Here is a 21,062-nt window from a genome sequence, read left to right as displayed (position 1 = left end):
GGGCTAGGCAGGGTAGCACGGTACTCCCAGTACAATTTCCCTGGCAGTGTAAGAAGCCACGTGCAGCTCTGAGGGAGGAGTGCGCCACTTCAGATTCAAAGTGTGTTATGTTGGAGTTTTGTATAGAGATGAAGCCTGTTTTCCTTATGGAAACAAACTAGTTAGAAGACATAAAACTTAAAACAATAACTGGGTTGTGGTGGTGCATGCCTTTTAATCCCAGCACTTGGGAGGCAGAGCAGGCGAATCTCTGTCAGTTCCAGGCCAGCCTGGTCTACATGGGGGTGGGGGGGGGGTGGGATCTTCAAAAAACAATTGGAAAGCAACTAATACCCAGCCTGTAAAATCTTAATCAGAAATGTTGTTAGCGTGTAGATTTCAGACATGTCTTCTCTCCAGTACTTAATTCATGTTTGACGAACATACATTTGAAGATCATGGCAATCATGTCCTCTGTCTTCAGTATGTAGGCTTCTTACTTACCTAGAGGGGCCAGCTATCTAAGTAGACACACAAGATCTTGTAATGCCATGTTACTAAATTGATAAACACTAGGTTTTATGTTGCCATTGCTTTTTGTTTGGTTGGTTGGTTGGAGAGTTTTGGTTTTTCAAGACAGAGTTTCTCTGTGTAACAGCCGTGGCTGTCCTGGTATTCCATCTACAGAGCAGGCTGGTCTCAAACTCACAGAGATCCGTCCGATCCTGCCTCTCGAGTGCTGGGATTAAAGGTGTGTACCACCACCATGTGGTGGCCATGTTTTATGTTCCAAGACAGGGCTGTATTTTAGTAAAACATAGTGGCATCAAGAACACTTAGGATGTTATTTTAAACCAAATGTAATAAGTATATTTTCTTTTATGTGAGAGATACCTACCAATCACCTAATAGATATCTGCAGTTAGGAAAGCTTGTTCAGCTTGCATCTCAGGATTTATTTCAGGTACTAGAGATCATCCTACCCTCTCATACTAAGTGGGTTGAAAGAAAGTAGACAAGTAAAATAAACAAATGTTTGAAAGTGCTCAGAATTAGAACTGAATTGAGGTGGTGCTTAACATCCGGCATTATTAACAGGGCGTGGTAACTCAATACATTGAATTGAGGTGGTACTTAACATCCGGCATTATTAACAGGGCGTGGTAACTCAATACATTGAATTGAGGTGGTACTTAACATATGGCATTATTAGGAGGGTTTGATAATCCAGCACATTGAACTGTTTAAAATTGAAATTGCCACCAATTAAGTTATACACCATGTATCTTCTATGTGGGAATGAATACCTGTACATATGTGGGAGAGGTACAATTAAATAGTCTAAACTGTAGGCAAAATTCCATTTTCTGCCCATAAAGAATTGCCCCCTTATGCCAGAAGACACAAGATAACAAGCAGCTCAGCACTGTGACCCATGAGGGAAGCAAACAAGGAAATGTGGTGAGCCTGTTTGCCCGGTGGCAGTTTCCAGCCCCACGCAGCCTGTGACCTCGCGAGACACTCCACAGCAGCCAGGATTTGTAAAGGAGAGATGAATGGCCTCACACTGGAAATGAAGAGGCACAGGGCCTTCCCTGAGCCCACCACTAAGCACCGCTTTGCTGTTCGTGGGGTGTGACTTCACCGTTGGAAGCAACAACCCAAACAAGTTCAAGCTCTCACCTGCAGAGTGGAAAGACCACATAATAGAAGAGAAATAGGATGGGGTGCCGAAGAACATTACCCAGATAATGAGAGTAAATTACCCTCGATCCCAGTCTGCCCCGGGCTTGCCCAAACAAAGCTGGAAGCAAGCCTTGAGAGATAAAGCTGATCTGAGGAGACTTAGCTGCCTGCCAGAACAAGCCCAACACCTCTAACAAAACCCACCACCCATGAAGGTGTCCCTGGAGCGATCTGGTAGGACCTGGTGAACGGTTCTCTGGCTTCCTCTGTGGTAGACTGGAATTTGAAGGTCTGTCTTTGTACTTGTGTGTGTTTTACCTAATTAAAATATCCTTTGTCACCTAAAGGGGCTGGAGAGCTGGCCCAGTGGTTAAAAGCACACACTGCTCTTGCAGAGGACCTGGATCTGATTCCCAGAGTACACATAATGGCTCACAACCATCTGTGACTCCAGTTCCAGGGGATCCAGTGCCCTCTTCTGACATGGTACACACATATCGTGCAGGCAAAGCACTCATGCACTGAGAAAACAAAAATGAATAAATCTAAGAAATAGTCTCGCCTTATAAATGAATCAAGAACCTGGAAAACTCCCTAAATTAAGTATCCTCTGATAGAGATTATGAATGTTTATCAGGATAATTTGCGACAGTAGTAATTATTGCACTGGGCACGATACTCCAGTGCACTTCAGATGTTAACTGACAGGTTCGCACAGCCCTTCACGGAAGTCCCTCACAGGCTAGGACACTCAGCTGATGCAGAGGGCTCTGAAGAAACTCAGTACTGCATAGTGGCTGCATGCCCTGAATCCCTGCACTCAGGCAGAAGCAAGCAGATCTCTGTGAGTTGGAGGCCAGACAGTCCGGTCTCCATACCTACATGTGGTGTTCCAGGCCAGCTAGGGCTACATAGTAAGACTCTGTCTTAAAAACAAAAAAGGTTTTTTTTTCTTTTTATCACTGTAGCACTTGGGAGGTGTAGTTTGGGCTACCCGAGACCCTGTCTCAAGCAAATGAAAAAGTTGAGTTTAAAGAGCCTTGAGGAATAAGATGTAGCATACTCAGGCTTCCACCAAAATTGTTTGTGAAAGTTTCACATGGGGAGGGTGCTTGCAGAGACAGCCAGCCATTGCCTTCCTCCAGGTTTTTGTTTTTGTTTTTTATATTAAGATAATTTCTTTGACTCTAAACAGGCTCAGTGTCCTGAAATGCCAACTGCCAAGATGCATGTTTTCTTTTAAAAATGATTATTTTCTTGATTCTAATTAGAGTTCTAGATTTCACTGATTGCATAAAGGAACTGAAATTCTTTAGTAGATGGACAAATTTTAAATGTATCTGAGTCCTAAAATCAAAACTACTGAGGGAAAATTGAACTTCTCTTTCTTACACCTTTTGAATGAGGCCTTTTGCCCAATTAGTAGTAATAATCAAGGAGTTCTATGTGTTATTTTATTTGGAGCAAGAGTAAATTTCAGTCTTTCTTAGCACTCAGGGGATTGTTTAGACAGCTGGTAAACTGGCCTGCATGTTAAAATATGTATATGGCGGGTCTTTGGGTATCTTAGTATAAAATCAATTATGTCTGGGCCAATTTATAGTATCTGGAAATTTGCCAGATCAGGCCAGCAAAGTGCTCACCCTAGGTGAAATTGCTGAACAATGGAGATTGAGTTTGAAGTGAAGTCATTTGTAAGGTGCTTTATTTTACTTGTGATTCATATTTACCAAGGCTGACTCTTTCAATGAACTTTGCTTCCTGGGATGAGTGACTGAGATATTTGTCAATGTAAATATTTAGAGAAGTGTATCTGTAAAAGATCATGGAAGACAGATTCACACAGACCCTTTAAGGCACTCTGTGTTTACTGATTCAGTGCTTCTTTGTTAGTTACCCCGAGTCAGTTTGTCTGTCCGTCAAGTCTAACATATGCAGCAGTGAGAAAATGCTGCTGTAGTTTTGCCGAAGCACTTGGTATTTGAAGAAATGTTGCATCTGCCTTTTTTGACATGCTCTTTTTTGATCGCGTCTAGAACAACGTGCTCAAAAGCAGATGCACTTCTGTCTTTATCCATTCAGAGTTGCATCTCCGCCTCTGACAAGATTAGAGTCACTCTCTTACCCTTGCCCAGGTGGCTGTGAGTGGTCTTTGTCGCCACGTGAACCCCTGGGGTGGCTAGCAGTGCTAATTAGGTTTCAGTGTTGCTGTGTGTACCCTGAACTTGTAGAAGCCAATTCCTCCTCATCCTCCCCTGCTCTTTCGGGAGCTGCCACACAGGGTCAGTGTGGAGAGACGTCTCTAAAAAGTAGTGGAGCTTTGTAAGTTGTGATTCAAATATGTGTCCGCATACGGTAGCTGGTGCACAGTGTGCACTTGGTAGTGGGAACATGTTTGTATGTGTAGACAGCGTATTCACATCTCAGCTTTCCTATGTGGAAAACTATACTCTGTCCTGATTTTCCCAAAGGTAACACAAAACAAAACAAGAGGTTGTGCATTAGATTAGCTTTGTGTGTTGTGCAGTAAAATAAGCCATCCTCCAAAATTGGGTGTGGGTGTGACGCTTGATATTGACTGCCATTGACAGGACATAGTCATTGGGGGACAATGTCTAGGTCTGTCACTGTGTTCTCTGTAGGCTTTAACAAAAAATGGTGAACAGTAGCCAAGTCACAGACTGAATCCTCTCCTGCCTTGAAATGTCTCCCATCAAACGCATTAGTCCCGTTACTTTTAAACTCAGCCTCTTTCAAGTTCTCAGGACGCAAAGAGAATGCAGCCAGATTCCCTGTCAAATTATAACCTAGTGCCCCATTCCCAATCAATCATGGTACAATCCTTGTTCCCCTCTGAAACCTGTGAGCTGAGCCGGATACCCTGTCAGATTATAACCTAGTGTCCCATTCCCAATCATGGCAGAATCCTTGTTCCCCTCTGAAACCCGTGAGCTGGGCCTTTACTACCCACATTTCTCTCCAGCTTTTGGTCTTCCAAACCCCCATTGCCCATTGAGCTATGCTCACATCATCAGAGGGCTTTTCTAGCTCAAAGTTCCAAACTCTTCGGTGTGCCTCCCAGCGAGCATGCGGTCAGGTTTATCGCAGCGGTAGCCATACTTCTCAGTGCTGGTCTTCTGTATCAGTTACTGTCTTGTTGCTGTGACAAACTCGGGGAAGGATGATTTAGGCTCACAGTTGCAGGGTCTAGACTGCAGAGAAACCATGACAGCGGGAGCATGAGGAGCCTGGTCACACAGCAGCCGCAGTCAGGAAGCAGAGAGGGGTGAAGGCTCACAGTCGGCTCACTTCCTCCTTATTACTCAGTTCAGCCCACGGAATGGTGTTGACCACAGCTAGCTGCCTCTTACCACCTCAGCCAGTCTAACCTAGATAACCCCTCCCAGGCCTGCCAGGTTGGAAATACTAGTCTGATCACCGTGAGACTTTGATGGGCTCTGTTCTTTGTGGTTACTCACAGGATACAGATTCTCAGAGAGCACAGGAAGTAGCTTTTCCTACTGTAGCCCCTGCTGTCCCTGAGCTGTCGGAATCCAGTCATCTCTGTAACTGGTACCAGCAACCAAATCCAGCTTCCTTGTGAAGAGTGGCTAGAAAGAGGTGCTTCTCCAGGGTTCGCGGTCCCTGCCCTCTGTGCTCGCCCCAGGCACTGTCCAGCCCCGCGTGTACGGTAGATTCTCTGTCGAGGATTACAAAATTGCTCCCTGAGCTGACGGGGATGGGAGCAGGAATGGCCTAGTGCCAAGTTCAAAACCCTTGCTACTATTAAATAGGCTTGTCACTTTGATTTAGAGGGAAATACTGTTGCTTTTTTATTAAACTCACGTTAGCACTCTGTGACTTGCTTATCATAGCCACAGCTTAGGCACTTATGTGAAATAATATGGTTCCTTGAAAAATGGAATATGTTAAAGTGTGTGCGCTTGCACCGTGAATCGAGAAACCCTTTAGAAATAGTACTCATACATATTTTATACATAAATTGACAAGGATGGCAGAAACCTCATCTTCCCTGTAGCAATTTGAACCAGATTGATTGGGGATTTATTGCCTAATTATACTTGTCATACTGACATAAAGTCATTAGTTCTAGAAAAACGTGTTTGTCATACTAGGATTATCTCTAATTAATACAGTCAATATCGAACATGTATTTAAAGCCAGAGAGAATGCAGTGTTAGCCATCTTTGAGAACAGGATAGGTTGGCTCCTAGAGTAGAGTATTAGGTCATATCGCAAAATTACCCATCTAATAGCTAGGGGGAAGGTGCTGGCCTCACCCCAGGGTACAGAGTATGGGAAACATCCCATGGCATGAGCTTATCCAGCCTCGAAGCCCTTCCTTCCCGGGTTCCATTGGTATCTTCGGTCCTCTTCTTCCCAGGTTGATGTGCTGCGTTGCCTTGGATACCCAAGGCAGTGCCCTCAGAGCAGGCCTGAGAATGCTGGAGTCAGGAGGGAGAGGGTCCTTCAGCATGTAGCCACATCAGGTCTGCTGGTCTCTCTTCCAGGAGACAGAGACAGGCCCAAATGCGTGCATGCAGAGAGAAGGCTGGGCAGGGCAAGCTCCCAGAAGCTCTGAATTGTGTATTAGTCACGCTGCCATGGGTCCCTGCAGCTCTGTAATAATTGGCATCTGAGGCATCTAGAAAAAGGCAGTATTAAAGTTTTGAGTCATTTGGTTCCAAAAGATCTGTAGTTACAGACAAATTTGGTTTCATTTTGAAGAAAATGAATTCCGCTTCCTTGCATTTGAAAGTCAGATACTCAATGTGTACACACACACACACACACACACACACACACACACACACACACACTTAACTGTCACTAATGTGACACATTTATGCCTAGGTTTATAAAAGGAGAAGTTGGAGCTGTGACTGGTTTTGAGCCTACAGACTTGAAGAACTAACTCCCTGACATCAGGTTCTTAGTTGAAAGTTGAAGCAGGACATGCCTTAACTGTTCTCACCCTTAATAGCAGAGGCTGCCCAAGCTGAGTCTGTCACAGAGGTCACACAGCACAAGAAAGAAAGCAATGTCTGGCTCACAGTGGGCCTGCGTGGGCCCCTGGGGCTGTGTAAAGTCAGGCTTCACTTCCTTAGGTGCATGGAGTAGACTCTGTCGTTTGTGAGGACACGATTGGCTAATCACAGACTTTAGTCCACACTGAGAATAAAGTAGCTTTTATTGACTGGAGACAGTCTGTAAAGTAGCGCTATTGGTCACTATCAGAGCACTTTCATCAGTAAAGAGACAGCTAGAGGAGGGCCGAGGAAGGAGCATCTGAACATCATCGTGTGTCTTCTCTTGCTCATTCCTGCATCATGGAATGCTGTGCTAGCCTTGGAGCCGGAAATGAGATCAGTCCTGCTTTGAGGTGGCATCCTGAGAGCCCACTCAGCACTGGCTGTCTTCTTGGAACTTAGGCAGAATCGCTCTCTCATCTTCCCCAAATCCAGAACCTCCAATCATAGGCCTCAACTATGAATTGCTGAGTCAAAAAGATGGAGAAAACATGTTTTCTTAATGTATTACAATTTTCCTTCCTAAGCCTGTCCATTACTGTTTGGCGGCATAAAGAGCCCATCTTGGTTAAAATGGTAAAAATTTTGTGACTTGGGTGGTATTCAGTGTCCCGGGCAGGGCACTCAAACCCTCAAATCATCTGTCCCCCGCCTTGTTATAGGCCTTGGATGTGTCTCCTCTACCATGGCAGTTTCTGTGGGAGGTCGTGTGTCCCTATAAGAACCTGTGCTGGTCAGCTTTTGTTGTCAACTTCATAGAAATCTGAAGTCACCTGGGAATAGGGACCCCTGGTTGAAGAACGGCCTGTGTAACATTGGCTTGTAACCGCGTCTGTGAAAGATTTTGACTGGTGATTGGCGTGAGAGGGCCCAGCCCACTGTGGGCGGCACCACACCATCCCTATGCAGATGGGCCCGGACTGTGTGAGAAAGCTAACTATGCATCAGCCAGAAAAGCCTTCTTCCTGTGTGGTTCCTGCCCTGGGTTCCTGCCTTGAATTCCTGCCTGCCTTCCCTCAGAGTATAAGCTCCAATAAACCATTTTCTCCCAAGTCCTTTTTGGTCATGGTGTTTGCAGCAACAGAGTGGCAAACTAGGACAACAAAAACTAATGCTAGTGATTTGTATTTCTCATGTAGGCTTATAGTTTGGACACAAGAATACTGTTGAGTTAAATTTCTTAGGACAGTTGGACTCAGCCTGGCAGCTGCACAGTGGCTGCTTCTGGCGCATCCCTGGGTGGTTTGGAGGTGACCGCAGGGCACCCGCATGGGGCTAAGCCGGCACCAGCATGAGCAGTCTCCCCAGGGCCAGTTCCCGCACACCGGGAGAATGTTAAAACTAGGGAGCACGGGCAGTGTGTGTAATCTTAAAGTGGAGGGAAAGTGAGACACTTCCTCACAAGTTCCTGTCCCAGACACGCTGGGGTTTATGCTGGGAATGTGGGAAAATGCCTGTGAAGGGACCGTCATACAGAATTATAACCCTTTTTCAGAGGTTTTCTGTGTGCCACTTGTTACCTCTTCACACAAGTAAACCAACCGTAGGTATCCCATGTGCAGCCAGGAAGGTCCTGTTAGAATTAATGTTAGACACAACATATTTTTAAAGAACACCTCCCTGATGAGTAGTTTTATAATGTTAAAGGGTTTTTGAGTTGTTTTTTCTTCACTAACTATAAAGACAAATATATCCATTTAGTGCAGTGGTTCTCAGTCTTCCTAATGCTACAACCCTCATGTTGTGGTGACCCCCCCCACCATTAAATTATTTCATTGCTACTTTATAACTGTATTTTGCTACTGTTATGAAGTTGTGACCCACACACAGGTTGAGAACCACTGACTTGAATTTGTAACTTGGTTTTGCAGATTTACTGAAAACAAAACTTCTGTGTTTTCACAGTGTACAGTGTGGTGGTGTAACATACAGACTAGGAAGTGAGCATAAGTTGATTAGTGTGCCCCTGCTTAAAGTGGTGACAGTTCCTTTTAGATTTGACTTAAAGGCATACCAGCAATGACTGTCATTGGTTAAAACATTATATTACTACGTACAAATCCATATGGTACATTCACAGGTTTTTTTTTCAACAGCTTTTTCTATGATTATAATCTTTGTAGCCTAAGAAAAATAATACAACAAAATATTTTTCCTGGCACGTGAAATAAATTTTTAATTAATTAGTCTAAAAATTCTCTTACTGAGTTTAGGAAGTCTGGAGAAGGAATATATTTGGGGCTTGGATGACGGCACCATATTTGTAAAAATGTTAGTCACATAACCATAAGGACCTAAGTTTGAGTCACTGGCGTTATGTAAAAACACAGAGGTGTGCGTCTGTAACCCCAGCTGTGGGGAGCAGGCCGGGTGTGTCCCCCAGCGCTAGCTGAAAAGCAAGCTCCAGATTCAGTGAGAGACCCTGTCTCAAAAATAAGGCGGAATTCGAGAGAGGAAGACACCTGAGATACTGACCTCTGACCTCCTCGTGCAAGTGCACTTCCACACCCACAAGTGTTTGTTATGGGAGGGCGTTCTCTAGCAGTCTGGCTAAACAAGTCTTCCAAACTAGTGAAGCAATTTTGATTTAAATAGAATATTGTTCATATTAAGATAGAGCTTAGCTGACTCAGACCAGTGAAGATTTAGAAGGCAGTTGGTGGCGTTAAATAAGAAGTGTTTTTGAGATTTCTGGCCATATTAAAGAGCTCCGCTGCTGGTGTTATAAGAGATCAATCGTGGAGTTCCTCAGTTGAAGTTATTAAGTATCTGTAGGTTCACCAGGCTTATTGTGACTGAATTCTCTGCTGCTTTCTTCTCTGAGCAGTTGCTAGTTATGCAAAGATGCTCAGAGTCTTTGGAATAAACATGCTGTGTGTGTCTGGTCACTTCAGAAGGTTTTCGTGCTCCTAGACAGTGCCTTCCTTCCAGGAATGGTTAATAGAGAGGCCTATTAAAGTTTTATTTATTATACTTAATATAAAAGTAGAATGAAGATACATTTAAATTATTACAGAACATGTAACTGAAATAATCTGGAGTATAATGTAAATCGATTTCCTTATTAATTTAGAAATACTAAAAGCATGTAATTACAATTTGAGATGTGTCCAAACATACCGTGATGATGAAGAAAATATTAGCAATATTTTTTCTTACTATTCCTAGATTATTTGAAAAGGAGTATTGCTTTATTAACTGAGGAAGGAAGGGAGGAAAGGAAAGGAAGGAAGGAAGGAAGGAAGGAAGGAAGGAAGGAAGGAAGGAAGGAAGGAAGGAAGACTACAAATAGGTTGGCCTTATTTTAGAGATAGGCTCTTGCTCTTGTCCAGACTGACTTGAGACTCACAATCCTGCCTCCGTCTCTCAAGCACAGGAATTTCAGTAATGCGCCACCTAATCCTGCTGTCGTGTTGTTTAAGATAGAAAATGTGTGAGCCCAGCAATTGCTTATACAACACATAACTGAGACGCAGAACCCTGTGTAGATATTGCTGGCATGGGTTAGAACAATATATTGTCATGTAGATGTCTTTGCAGGATATAAATAGTGTTTTCAATGACTTTTTTTAAGTGCGCTTATAATCTCTGTAATAGAGGAAGCAATGTGTCAAAATGCTATTAATTACCCACTGTGTGAAGGAAATTTTAAATTTTTAAAGAAGTCACGATGTCTAAAAGTTCTATCACTTCAGTTTGGCAAGAGAGTGTATGTATATATTTTTCTGACAATGTAATTAAATCAAGTGTTGCAAATAGACTGATGTTTCTTATACCTGTATAGAGTATGTGACAAAGCTTCCCCAGATTCTGTCTTTTAGCATGGGGCCAGCTCTGACCATTGGGACGATGTTGGCTTATGCTCAGTTTTCCTGATATAAAAGTGACCGTGGACTGGAACAGAATTGTGGCCAGTCGCTAGGATGGAATTTAACTGAGGTTTTGTTGTTTTTCCCTTCTCTCACTCTTAGGCTATCAGCTGCAAAGGTCAGCACAGCATATCCTACACTTTGTCAAGGAGCCAGACGGTGGTGGTGGAGTACACACATGATAAAGACACGGACATGTTTCAGGTAATGCTTCCTTTTCTAACGGGACCTAATCCATTTCCCTTTGCTTGTGTGCCCTGGCGTGCGGCCAGAACATCCGCCACGGTGCCTTCAGCCATGCCCAGGAGAAAGATGCGAGAAAGGTGACTTCAATTCGAAAGGGGAAAAGGAAATCCCACAGCATATCCTCAGATAATCCTGATTCTGTGCTTGCTTGTTTTTGAGATTGTATTTTAATTGCAGCATTTCTCCCTTCCCTTTCTTTCCTCCCTCTAAGCCCTCCCACAGGCTCACCCCCACTCTCCTTCAGATTCATTTTTCCTCATCAACCTTAATGCAATAAAAATTGGTATTAACAATAGGCAAAAATAAGATAAAGCCATTCTCTTGTAAAACAAAAGTAATAGAAAAGTTTTTAAATAACACAAGTCAGAGAAGACATGAAAATATTAGAGGTTTCCATAAATAATTGGAGCAGTGTATGAAAAATTCATGTGATGTGGCCAACACCTTACTCTCTTCTAGAAAATGTAAAGCTGAAGTACTTTCAGAATTAAATCTTCAAACAGTAAAGAGTGATAGTTAAATGACTAAATGCTTATCTCAAAAAGCTCTTCTGACCTTAAGAAGGTGTAGGATGAGGGTAGGAAGAGTTGATGGCATATTACAGAGTCTAGAAATAAACCAAACAAAAGCAAAAGAAAGAAGAATATTAATGAAGCTGAAGAAAAGGATTAGAAAATGCATGCAAGATTCAGCACTTACGAAACGGAGAGTTTTGATGTGGACTCGTAAAGACAGAAGGCAGAGGTGAGCCCTCCACTTGTGTATGGGGAGGGAAACCGTGGGCAGAGTGAGTGCAGGATGGAGAATCAGGTCCTGCCGCAAAGCTGAGCCGATTTCATGCGTTGATGGGAAGACTTAGTTAGCAGATGAAGCAGCAGGATTTGTGTTTCACGGTGTAGCTTCTTTATGAGTGTCAGAAGCAGGAAAGGTAAAGTGAGGACTTGAGACAGCAAACCCAGATGCTGAAGGTTGATCCCTGTCCTGCATTAATCATCTCCCCAGACGTCACAGAAGGAGCAAGAGCAAGGCCAAGAGCAAGCCAGGGGCAGGTGACAGAAAGGGAGCCACAGATGGCAATCCCTGCCTTTACAGTTGTTAAATGCGGAACAGCTCATGGCAGGGTACTCCTTAGTGTTGTTAACTGGAAACACAGCACCAAGCACCTTGTGTGGAAATGGCCTCTGAACAGCTCTGAGTCAGATCAGCATCTCCGCAGGGCAGCATTTCAGCAGCACCAGTGACGTAAACCATTTATTTGTTTATGCCTAAACTAGTAGCTAAACGTAAACGTAGGCCATATAACCACTAGTCTATAAATAAATAGTTAGGGAATATGAAGCATGACTTCACAATGGTACATGCTATGAAGCTATATTTCCTAACAAAAAACTAGCGGTAAGTACACACGTCAGCAGGAGTAGAGTGAGTGGGTAGACCAGAAAGACTCACAGTGTACATGATCTTCCAATGGCTCCGACTAGCAGAAGAGCCAGCCTACATCAGAACTATCTTCTTTCTCTAAACTGTCCTCAACATTTTTGGAGAAGTATTTAATTATCTTTCTAGCTATGTGATTAAAAATTAAGATCAAAATTGCTGTAAGTGGCAGGCCAAAGAAGAAAACTGTCTCAGAACTAACACTATAAAATTCTAAATGATTAAATGTTCAAGGATTTTTTAAAGTTATCATTGTATAAATTGCTCAAGTTAAAACATGCTAATCCTCAGGGGCTGGAGAGATGGCTCAGCAGTTAAGAGCACTGGCCGCCCTTCCAGAGGACCTGAGTTCAATTCTCAGCAACCACATGGTGGCTCACAACCATCTCTAGTGGGATCTGATGCCCTCTTCTGGTGTGCAGACATGCATGCGATAGAGCACTCATATGCATGAAGTAAATAAATAAATCTTTAAAAAAATAAGAAAAAGAAGGGACCAAAGAAGCTCTCAGCAAGAGAGGGAATCCAAGGAAGAGGCACGTGCCTTGCAGTGCTCCTTAGGTGGGACAAAGTCCCAAGTGCTCTCCGAGCATGGCATGACTTGACTAGAGTCGAGACCGCACTTAATTAGCATCACCGTAGTTAAAGGAAAACATTAATAATACCTACATTTTAAGTTACTAGTTTTGGAAATTGTCTTGTACTTGTGTGTGTTTGTGTCTATGCATGCATGTGTGTGTTTGTGTGTGCTAACAGAGTTGGCCACCATTAGAATCCTTCCTTCATCATCTTTATATCATATATCCATATCTTTATATCATATGTGTGTGTATATATATATATATAAATATGCACACGCATGTATATAGTGCATCTGCTGTGCCAGATTCTCAGCTAGTTACAGGGGTAGAGAGCATAGTAGTTCAAGACCACGGAGGCAGATAGACCTCCCATCGGCAGAGTACCGGAGCCCCAAGACTGGGACAGGGGCAGTCAGGAAGGAAGTGAGGAGAGATAAACAGATGAGTGGAGTAAGAAGCTATTACCTGCGAAGAAGGTGCTAGATAAAGAGTCCCTGTAAACGATGATGATAACTGAGCCTCGAAGGGGAAGATGGAAGGACTTGAAGGGTGCTTGGAAGCTACCATGGCAAGATTATACAGAGGGACCATGTGGACAAGGAGCAAAGTGGAGACTTAAGGACAGTTCTTGGGTTTATTTTTAGATTGAACAAATTGTGTGGCAGCCATTGCCCTCCAGAGAGGGGCTGGAGGGTCTAAGTTCTGTTGGGATCATGTCCCACCAGAGATGCTCACTAGGCATAGGGTGGATTGGATGTGCTACCTTGGAACTTCGAGAAGAGTCAGCACTTTTGGCTAGTGAAGGAGATTTGCCGAGATTATCTTGCAGGGTCTTAGCCCAACCACGGAAGGCTGAGCTGGGTCCCAGGAAGGGTAAGTGCACTGCTTGCCTGGTCCCCAGAATCCCGGAGACAATCAGACGCTGCAGGGAGTCTAGTCAAGCAGGAACTTCACTGACCCACAGCAAGCATCTTTTAAAGCAAAAAACCACAGGGGAGATGACAGCCAGCCAATGGTCCTAAAGGTCAGCCTATCTTATGCCTAGGCGCCCTATGCTTTACCTAGTGAACAGGAGCTGTTCATGCAGTGACCTCATCTGGTTTGATCTAGGCAAGCAATCATCTTTTTTGTAAACAACTCAGGACTCGCCCGTCTGACTTCCCCTCAGCGCCATCTTTGACTGGCTCGTGTGCCTCTTGGCACCTCCACAGAGATTCTCCTCTTAGAGCACCTTTTGTTAAGGTTCACTCAAAAGGGAGATGTCCTCAAGGCTGAGCCTATCACAGTGTACGCGAGGGGTCATCAGTTGGGTCTCTTGAGTCTTGGTTCTGATTAGTCTGACCAGCCTATTGAGAAGGCAAGGCCCAAAGACACAAATTAAGGTTATTACTACAAAGGAACCCAAGAGGGTGGAGACGGACTTATCCAGGAGTCTGTCCCCGGTTTCTCACACCTCCGTTATACACAGTAGAAGGTGTCCACCCCACCACATTTGGATATGTCCGTTGCTGTTTGATTGCTCCCTGGGCATATGTAGAAGTCAGTGTCCCTTAAGGATGCCCTATTGGGAACATGTGAGCAGCCCAGGAATTTTGGGGGTCTGATACTTGGGACAGTTAGCACCCCCACAACCCTCCACATTCGGACCGTCCTTGATGAAGAGAAGTTCGGTCTCCCACATCCCAGGATCCTCAGGCCAGGTCACAGAGGTCAAAGTAGAGCGTGGGCCATCAGGTCTGGGGGACTGCCTCATTCATGGTGCTGTTGAGGACATCTCCATTGGCAACATCAGTCGCCATCCATGTCAACTTTTGGGAATGATGAGGGTTCTGCTGGGTGGTCACTGGAGCAGTCAGCATCAGTAAGAGTGTCAGAGCGGTCAGGAAGCAGGACATCATCTGTAATTTTTAAAGAACACAAGGGCTTCTCAAGGGTCCGGCCTTGTTATTTCAGAAGATGAGCCTTGGCCACCATTGTCACTTCCTTTTCTTGTTGGTCAACCTGTTCTTGGTCATCCTCCTGCATTGTGGGAGCAGGCAGGAATTTTAGATTTCTGGCCGGAAGCCAGATGTGCTCTGCATCCCCATGGGGAAGGCACATTCAAGTCCTCTTCCCATTGTACTTAACGGGTCTGGGCCCTCCACTGGGGTGTCAGAGGGTCTTTCCATTTGACCTTAACCTGGGGTTTGGTGACCCCAATGCTTTTGGAGCTTAGATTCAGTTGCCCCCTTAGAAAAACTCAAAATGTTAATAGTAAATAAAGCCATTCCTGGTTGTAAATGGGGGTTGATTCCCCCTTTTTGTTTTAAAAGTTGTTCTTTAAGACACTGATGGTTTCTTTCTATAACTGCTTGTCCCTGAGTGTTGTAAGGGATTCCCATAGTAGGTTTGATGTGCCATCTGTCGAAAAATTCTGCCATGGAATTACTGGCAAAGAAAGGGCCATTATCAGCCTTAACCTGTGTGGATAACCGTGGGGTTGCGAAACACTGGAGGAAGTGAGCCAGGCTCTGTGCGATAGAGGAGAGCGAGGATGTCGTAGCGGAGGGAAAGGAGGCTCGAGAAAGGCCTCCGTGCCGCTTGGGCGCCCCTGGCATTCAACAGATGAACTTCGATTATATATAAAATTCCAAGTACGGCGGGCGAGCGAAGTTCTCACTGCAGCTCTCCGCTGAATGCCAGCACTCCATGAATAGCAGATGAATTTAGAAGCATCTTGGCTTGTGTACCACTTAACTGTCAGATGAAATGTAGAGGCAGCTCAGCCTGTCTACCCGACTGCCTGTAAGAGAATGTGGAGCGGATCCAGCAGAAGAGAGGACAGGCTGCAGGTCCCCACACCAGCCGGGTCCTGAGTAAGAAAGGGGCTCGTTTTTCCTGGCTGGCAAGTAGGAGGCCGTGTCTTAAAGGGGAAATGTTACTATCACTCCAGAGGTTGGATGCCAGTGGGGGTGAAGTGATGAGTCGTGGGGGTGAAGTGATGAGTCGTATGAGGTCGGCCAGATAAGAGCACGGCTTAAAAGAATTGATCCTAACAAGGTGTTCCACTTGGAATAAGATTTCGGGTCTTAAAGTCGATTTCAGTTCGATTGCGAGACCTGAATTTAGTGTAAAGTCACTGTGTAGCAGTCCTAGAGGGAAGTGATTGCTGTGGGCATGTAGGGGCGGGGCTGGGAAGTGATTGTGGTGGGCATGAAGGGGCGGGGCTGGGAAGTGGGCCCCGGTTGGCATGAAGGGGCGGGGCTGGGAAGTGGGCCCCGGTGGCAGGTCACTTGCCTGGCATCTCAGAAGAGCGCTCGCTTTTAGCTTACAACCGTGTGTGCCGTCCTGCCTTTCTTAAAGACTCATGGGCATGGGACACAGGCTTCATTCAGGTTTTGTGATGTGAGCAGGGAAATACGGGCTTCTCACATGCATCTCGCTCCTAGACATCTTTTGGAATAAAAGTTCAGGGTGAGGAATGATGCTGGGTTGAAGAAGCCTTGTTTTCTCCTTTTTATGTTTCTATATTTACTAAATATCTGCAGCATCTGCGGCTTTTTTTTCAATACGAATGAAAGCTCCACAAGGTCATCACAAGGTCAAGCTAGTCATGCCAGCGTGGTTGGGGGAGGGGCTGACAAGGTCAAGCTAGTCAAGCCAGCGTGGTTGGGGGAGGCGCTGACAAGGCCCCACCTTGCTGAGGAGCAGCTGCCAGATGATGGCTGTGGGGGAAGGGAGAAGTGCGATTGCTTTGAGGTTGTGGATGCCAGAAGGTGGACCGTGCCCTACACCAGGGCACGTGTGGGCAGCGCTACCTGGACTCAGGTTTAAAGGGGAAAAAATAACAGGATGTTGAGAGGGGGGTTTGGAGAGGAGTCCAGGAGGGTGGAATGAGGAATAGGGAATGGGTGTGATCAAAGCATATTGCATACATGTATGAACATCTCAAATAACATGGAAAATACACATTTTTAAAAGGAAAGGAGATGTGCTTGCATTCTGTGCTTTTGTCCATTTTCATTTTGAGCTGTGCATATATAAGACTTTTAAATTTATTACTAAGTAATTTCAAGTTAAAATCATGACTTCGTCAGTAGAGCTAAGCTACACATCCATCTTGAAAAGGGATCCGACAGAAGGGAGGTTGCACAACTCTAGAACAATGAAGTATACGATATGGTTTATGTTCTCTTAATTTAGATTCCTATGTTGTATTTTAAGCAAGTTACATGTTTTCTGAGACTGAGATGCATGCAGCTAAGCACTGTACATCTGCTGAGGTTGATGAGCTTCAGTGAGGCCAGGAACTGTGCTTATCCCAGGCGCATTTCATTAGAGCAAGGCATTAAGAGCCAGTAAAAGACGAGCAAATAGACGTGGTGACTGTTGGCTTTGCGGGGTAGTCTGCATGGGAGCATGCAGGAGACTCGAGACCCGTGTGTGGGAAGGAAATGGGAGGCCCTGCTGGGAAGCATGCAGAGCTGCATGGTGTGAGGTCTCGTCATTTCACTTTGAATTTTATAAAGACTCGTGTATTTCCCATTGCTTATCTTTTCAGACAGAATTCACAATCAGAATAAAACACCTTGGAAACTGATTTCCATGTCCTTCTGTGCATCCGTGTCAGGGCCCGTGTGTTCCTCCCCCTGGCAGCTTCTGAAGGAACCGGTGTCTGTTTTCAGGCGAGGGCATTAGTGGCGTATTTAATAAGGAACTCTTCACCGTCATGTAAATGGTTTTGATTGAAGGCATGTTTGTCACTGCCTTCTAGGCAAACACATAGGGAGCATCAGTATGCAAATGTTTAATATCCCATCCCGAGGATTTTCTTATTCATAAGCAACTGTGTCTTCTAGTTTGCAGGAAGGAAGCAGGGCCTGTTTAGTGGAATCTACTAAACAGGAAAAGTTGTAAAAACTCTGCAGTCAGAGTGAAATACAGTCTCCTGGCAGCTTTGAAATCTCATCATGGAAAGGAAGCCACTATAATATTGGTAGCAGCTTTTAGACTTCCACAGGGAGGTTTCTTTGTAATCCAGACGTGCGGTGCTAAGACTAGCTTCTTAAATATTTCCTTCACTCACATTTCAGGCTTTGGATGGACTGTTCTCAGGTTCTCTGAGCAGTGGCAGCTGGTGTTTTCCTGCTGTCCCATGTAAGGGCTTTGTTTGCTCAGTGCTTAGGGAGTCCAGCAAGCCAGGAGTTCCTTTGTTTCTTCAAAAGTTCACTTTCTCCAGAAATAGAAAACAAAGAATGGTTTGCTGTAGAAGTAGTATCTCCAACTGGACAGAGAGAGAGAGAGGGGGGGGAGGGAGGGAGAGAGGAGAGGGAAGAGAGAGGAGAGGAGAGAGGGTCTAACATCATTCACCCAGAATAGAAAACTGAGCTTTCTTGTAATATTTAAAATTGGTGGACTAACAGTCATAAAGGTGCAGTTAAAATGAATAAGATCTAGCATTCTGCTATATACTGTTATATCTGCAGTATTGTGCATTTTTATATGCCCATCTCAGACTAGAGAGATAGCTCAATTGGTAAACTTCTTGCCTCTCAAGCGTGAGGACCTAAATTAACACACACACACACACACACACACACACACACACACACACACACACACACACACACACTATCTCCAGGGGTAGTGGTGTGTGCTAATAATTTCAGTGCTGAGGTGGAGGAAACAGGAGGCTCACTGAATCCTGGTGAGCTCCAGGCCAGTGAGGGACTGTCTCAAAGGAGGTAGACAGTATCTTTAAAGATGACGTCTAAGGCTGTCTTCTGGCCTCTACATGTGTGTGGACTTGCGGTGCATGCGTGCACAGTGTGGGGGTGGGGTAAGGTCTCATTAACTGTTGTGGGACCATGATAAAATGAAACAGATTTTAAAGAGATCTGATGGTTGTATACTGTAATTTCTCTGAGGCAGACAGAAAGGGCCCACACTCGACTAAGCGAAGATAATGAAGTTGATGTTTCTGGACTCTGGTCCTGTGAACATGGCGTGGAGCCTGATGCTCTTCACGTGAGTCACGAGAGTGTTTGGTTTATTCAGGTGGGCAGATCAACAGAAAGCCCTATCGACTTCGTGGTTACGGACACCATTTCTGGCGGCCAGAACGATGACGCTCAGATCACACAGAGCACCATCTCTAGGTTTGCCTGCAGGATTGTGTGTGACAGGAGCGAGCCGTACACGGCACGCATATTCGCAGCTGGATTCGACTCTTCCAAAAACATATTTCTTGGAGTAAGTACTATGGAAATATTCTGGTTTCAAAATCCTACCCACTACTATGATTGTTGTTTAACTTGGGAGGAGGTTGCTTTGTGTGGAGGCTGTAGTTAGACGTTTGGAGTTTCAGTTTACAGAAGGATAACCTGAGAAGGCAGTGGTAGAAACTGAGGATAACGTGAAGCCAGGTCATGTGTACTAAGGAGGGGGAAGCCGACGGTTATAAGTTCAAGGGCAGCCAGCACTGAAGAGACCCTGTCTCAATAAAAAGAAAAAAACTCTGCAGATTACTCTGTTGTTGTTGTATCAATTATAATGTATGCAATAATTATTTTAAAGAGTGCGTGTTAACATTATAATGCATCTATGGTGATTTGAGAGGTTTATTTCAAAGGGAAAAGCAAATGGCCAAATGTAGGCATTGGGAGCTTGGAGGAAATTGTTAGTGATGTGTTCGTTGAAAGTTGAGTGTTTGCTGTATTCCATACTGGATGTGGTACATGGTTATAGAAAACAAAAGCCCAGCCCTCATAGGTATCTTGATAGACAAACCCTATCTTAATACAAATACCTTTTGATTCCGAATATTGCTACAGAGGGAAAATTGTCCACTGTGACCTAAAGGATAATAAAAATATAGTGTCCTTTTCAGGGGTGGTTGGCGTGGAGTTCAAGATAAGATTTCTCTATGTAGTCCTGGATGTCCTTAAAGTAGCTATGTAGACCAGGCTGGCCTTGAACTCACAAATCACCTGCCTCTGTCTCCTGAGTGCTGGGGTTACAGACGTGCGCCACCACTGCCTGGCTAGCTTTCCATCATATTTTAAGGACTCTGGAGTCACCGCTAGTGTGCTTTTTCTGGTCTGTGGTGGTGTTCTCCAGGAAAAGGCAGCAAAATGGAAAAACCCAGATGGACACATGGACGGGCTCACCACCAATGGCGTTCTGGTGATGCATCCTCGAGGAGGCTTCACCCAGGAGTCCCAGCCTGGAGTCTGGCGAGAAATCTCTGTCTGTGGAGACGTGTACACCTTACGAGAGACCAGGTCGGCCCAGCAGAGGGGAAAGCTGGTGAGTGGACTCGACTCTGGGAAACGTGCTGAAGTGCAGACGTTTCATGGTGGCCATCACTCGCCCACCTGTGGAGCTCAGAACTGTTGTGAGGGGTGGAGTGTGCCATTCTCTGATCCAGAAGCAGCATTCTGTAAGCTCCAGAGTCGGAGGACTGTGACTGTCCCTCCTTATAGCTGGTAATTCCTGTGTGGAAGTTTGTTAACTTTTCATCCTGTCTTAAGACCAAGATCATTTATTATATTTATCACTGAAAAATTAATTCGTCTTTTCCCTTAATACTTTACTAAGAAAAATCCTAAGTAATGGAAGACAGTGAGTGAGAATTTTATATTATTAAAGAAAGAACTAGATTTTCTAAAGCCAAGAAATAATCAAGTTGGCATTCCCCCCTTAGTTTTGTATTTAGAAATTAATCGGGCTCTAGGTATTGCTCACCAGTTCTCCTTGAAGGCATGCTGATGCCTTCCCACGAATGCCATTGCCAAGCCTTGAACAGGTGCTTCTGTCGCCCTTTTTGGTCATGAGTGGAGTTTCTGGCCTTGTGGTAGCCTGGGGGACAGGCCCTGGAGGACACACTCACCTTTCACTCCTGCTTTGTCACGTAGAAGCTAGAAAGAAGGAATGAGGGCCGTTTCCTAGATAATATAAAAGGGCATTTCCCAGAGAGTCACAGACAGAACACGCCGGGGTAGAGGGTGTGTGTCCGTGGGCTGCAGAGAACCAGACGTTTCTAGGATGGAGGAAGGACTCGGGACCTGGTGAACAGTTGGCTGTCCTCCACCTGAGACTTCATCATTTCTGTTTCACACGCCCTAGGGACAGGCGAGGTCCCTTCATCTTACAGTAAGACTGCCTTGTCTCCATGATGTCTCTACTGAATACACAGGAAAAACGTTTGCTGAGAAAGGTCAGGCCAAGTCTGC

The 21,062-nt window shown here is 44.8% G+C and overlaps 1 protein-coding gene across 2 annotated transcripts in view; it reads left to right on the top strand.

Moving 5' to 3' along the window:
* The window catches only part of Peli2 (pellino E3 ubiquitin protein ligase family member 2), a 140,107-nt gene that overhangs the window by 111,996 nt on the left and 7,049 nt on the right, over nucleotides 1-21,062 (top strand). For both annotated transcript variants that reach the window (XM_021222780.2, XM_005085736.4), the window contains 3 exons: nucleotides 10,688-10,789; nucleotides 18,886-19,080; nucleotides 19,948-20,136. In XM_021222780.2, coding sequence (XP_021078439.1) covers nucleotides 10,688-10,789; nucleotides 18,886-19,080; nucleotides 19,948-20,136 — 486 coding nt within the window. The remainder of the gene's footprint in view (nucleotides 1-10,687; nucleotides 10,790-18,885; nucleotides 19,081-19,947; nucleotides 20,137-21,062) is intronic.

Source organism: Mesocricetus auratus, unplaced genomic scaffold (assembly GCF_017639785.1).
Source record: "Mesocricetus auratus isolate SY011 unplaced genomic scaffold, BCM_Maur_2.0 Super-Scaffold_100048, whole genome shotgun sequence".
Classification (NCBI taxonomy): domain Eukaryota; kingdom Metazoa; phylum Chordata; class Mammalia; order Rodentia; family Cricetidae; genus Mesocricetus; species Mesocricetus auratus.
Note: the sequence above shows the minus strand (reverse complement) of the source record. Positions and strands in the feature narration are given on the sequence as shown.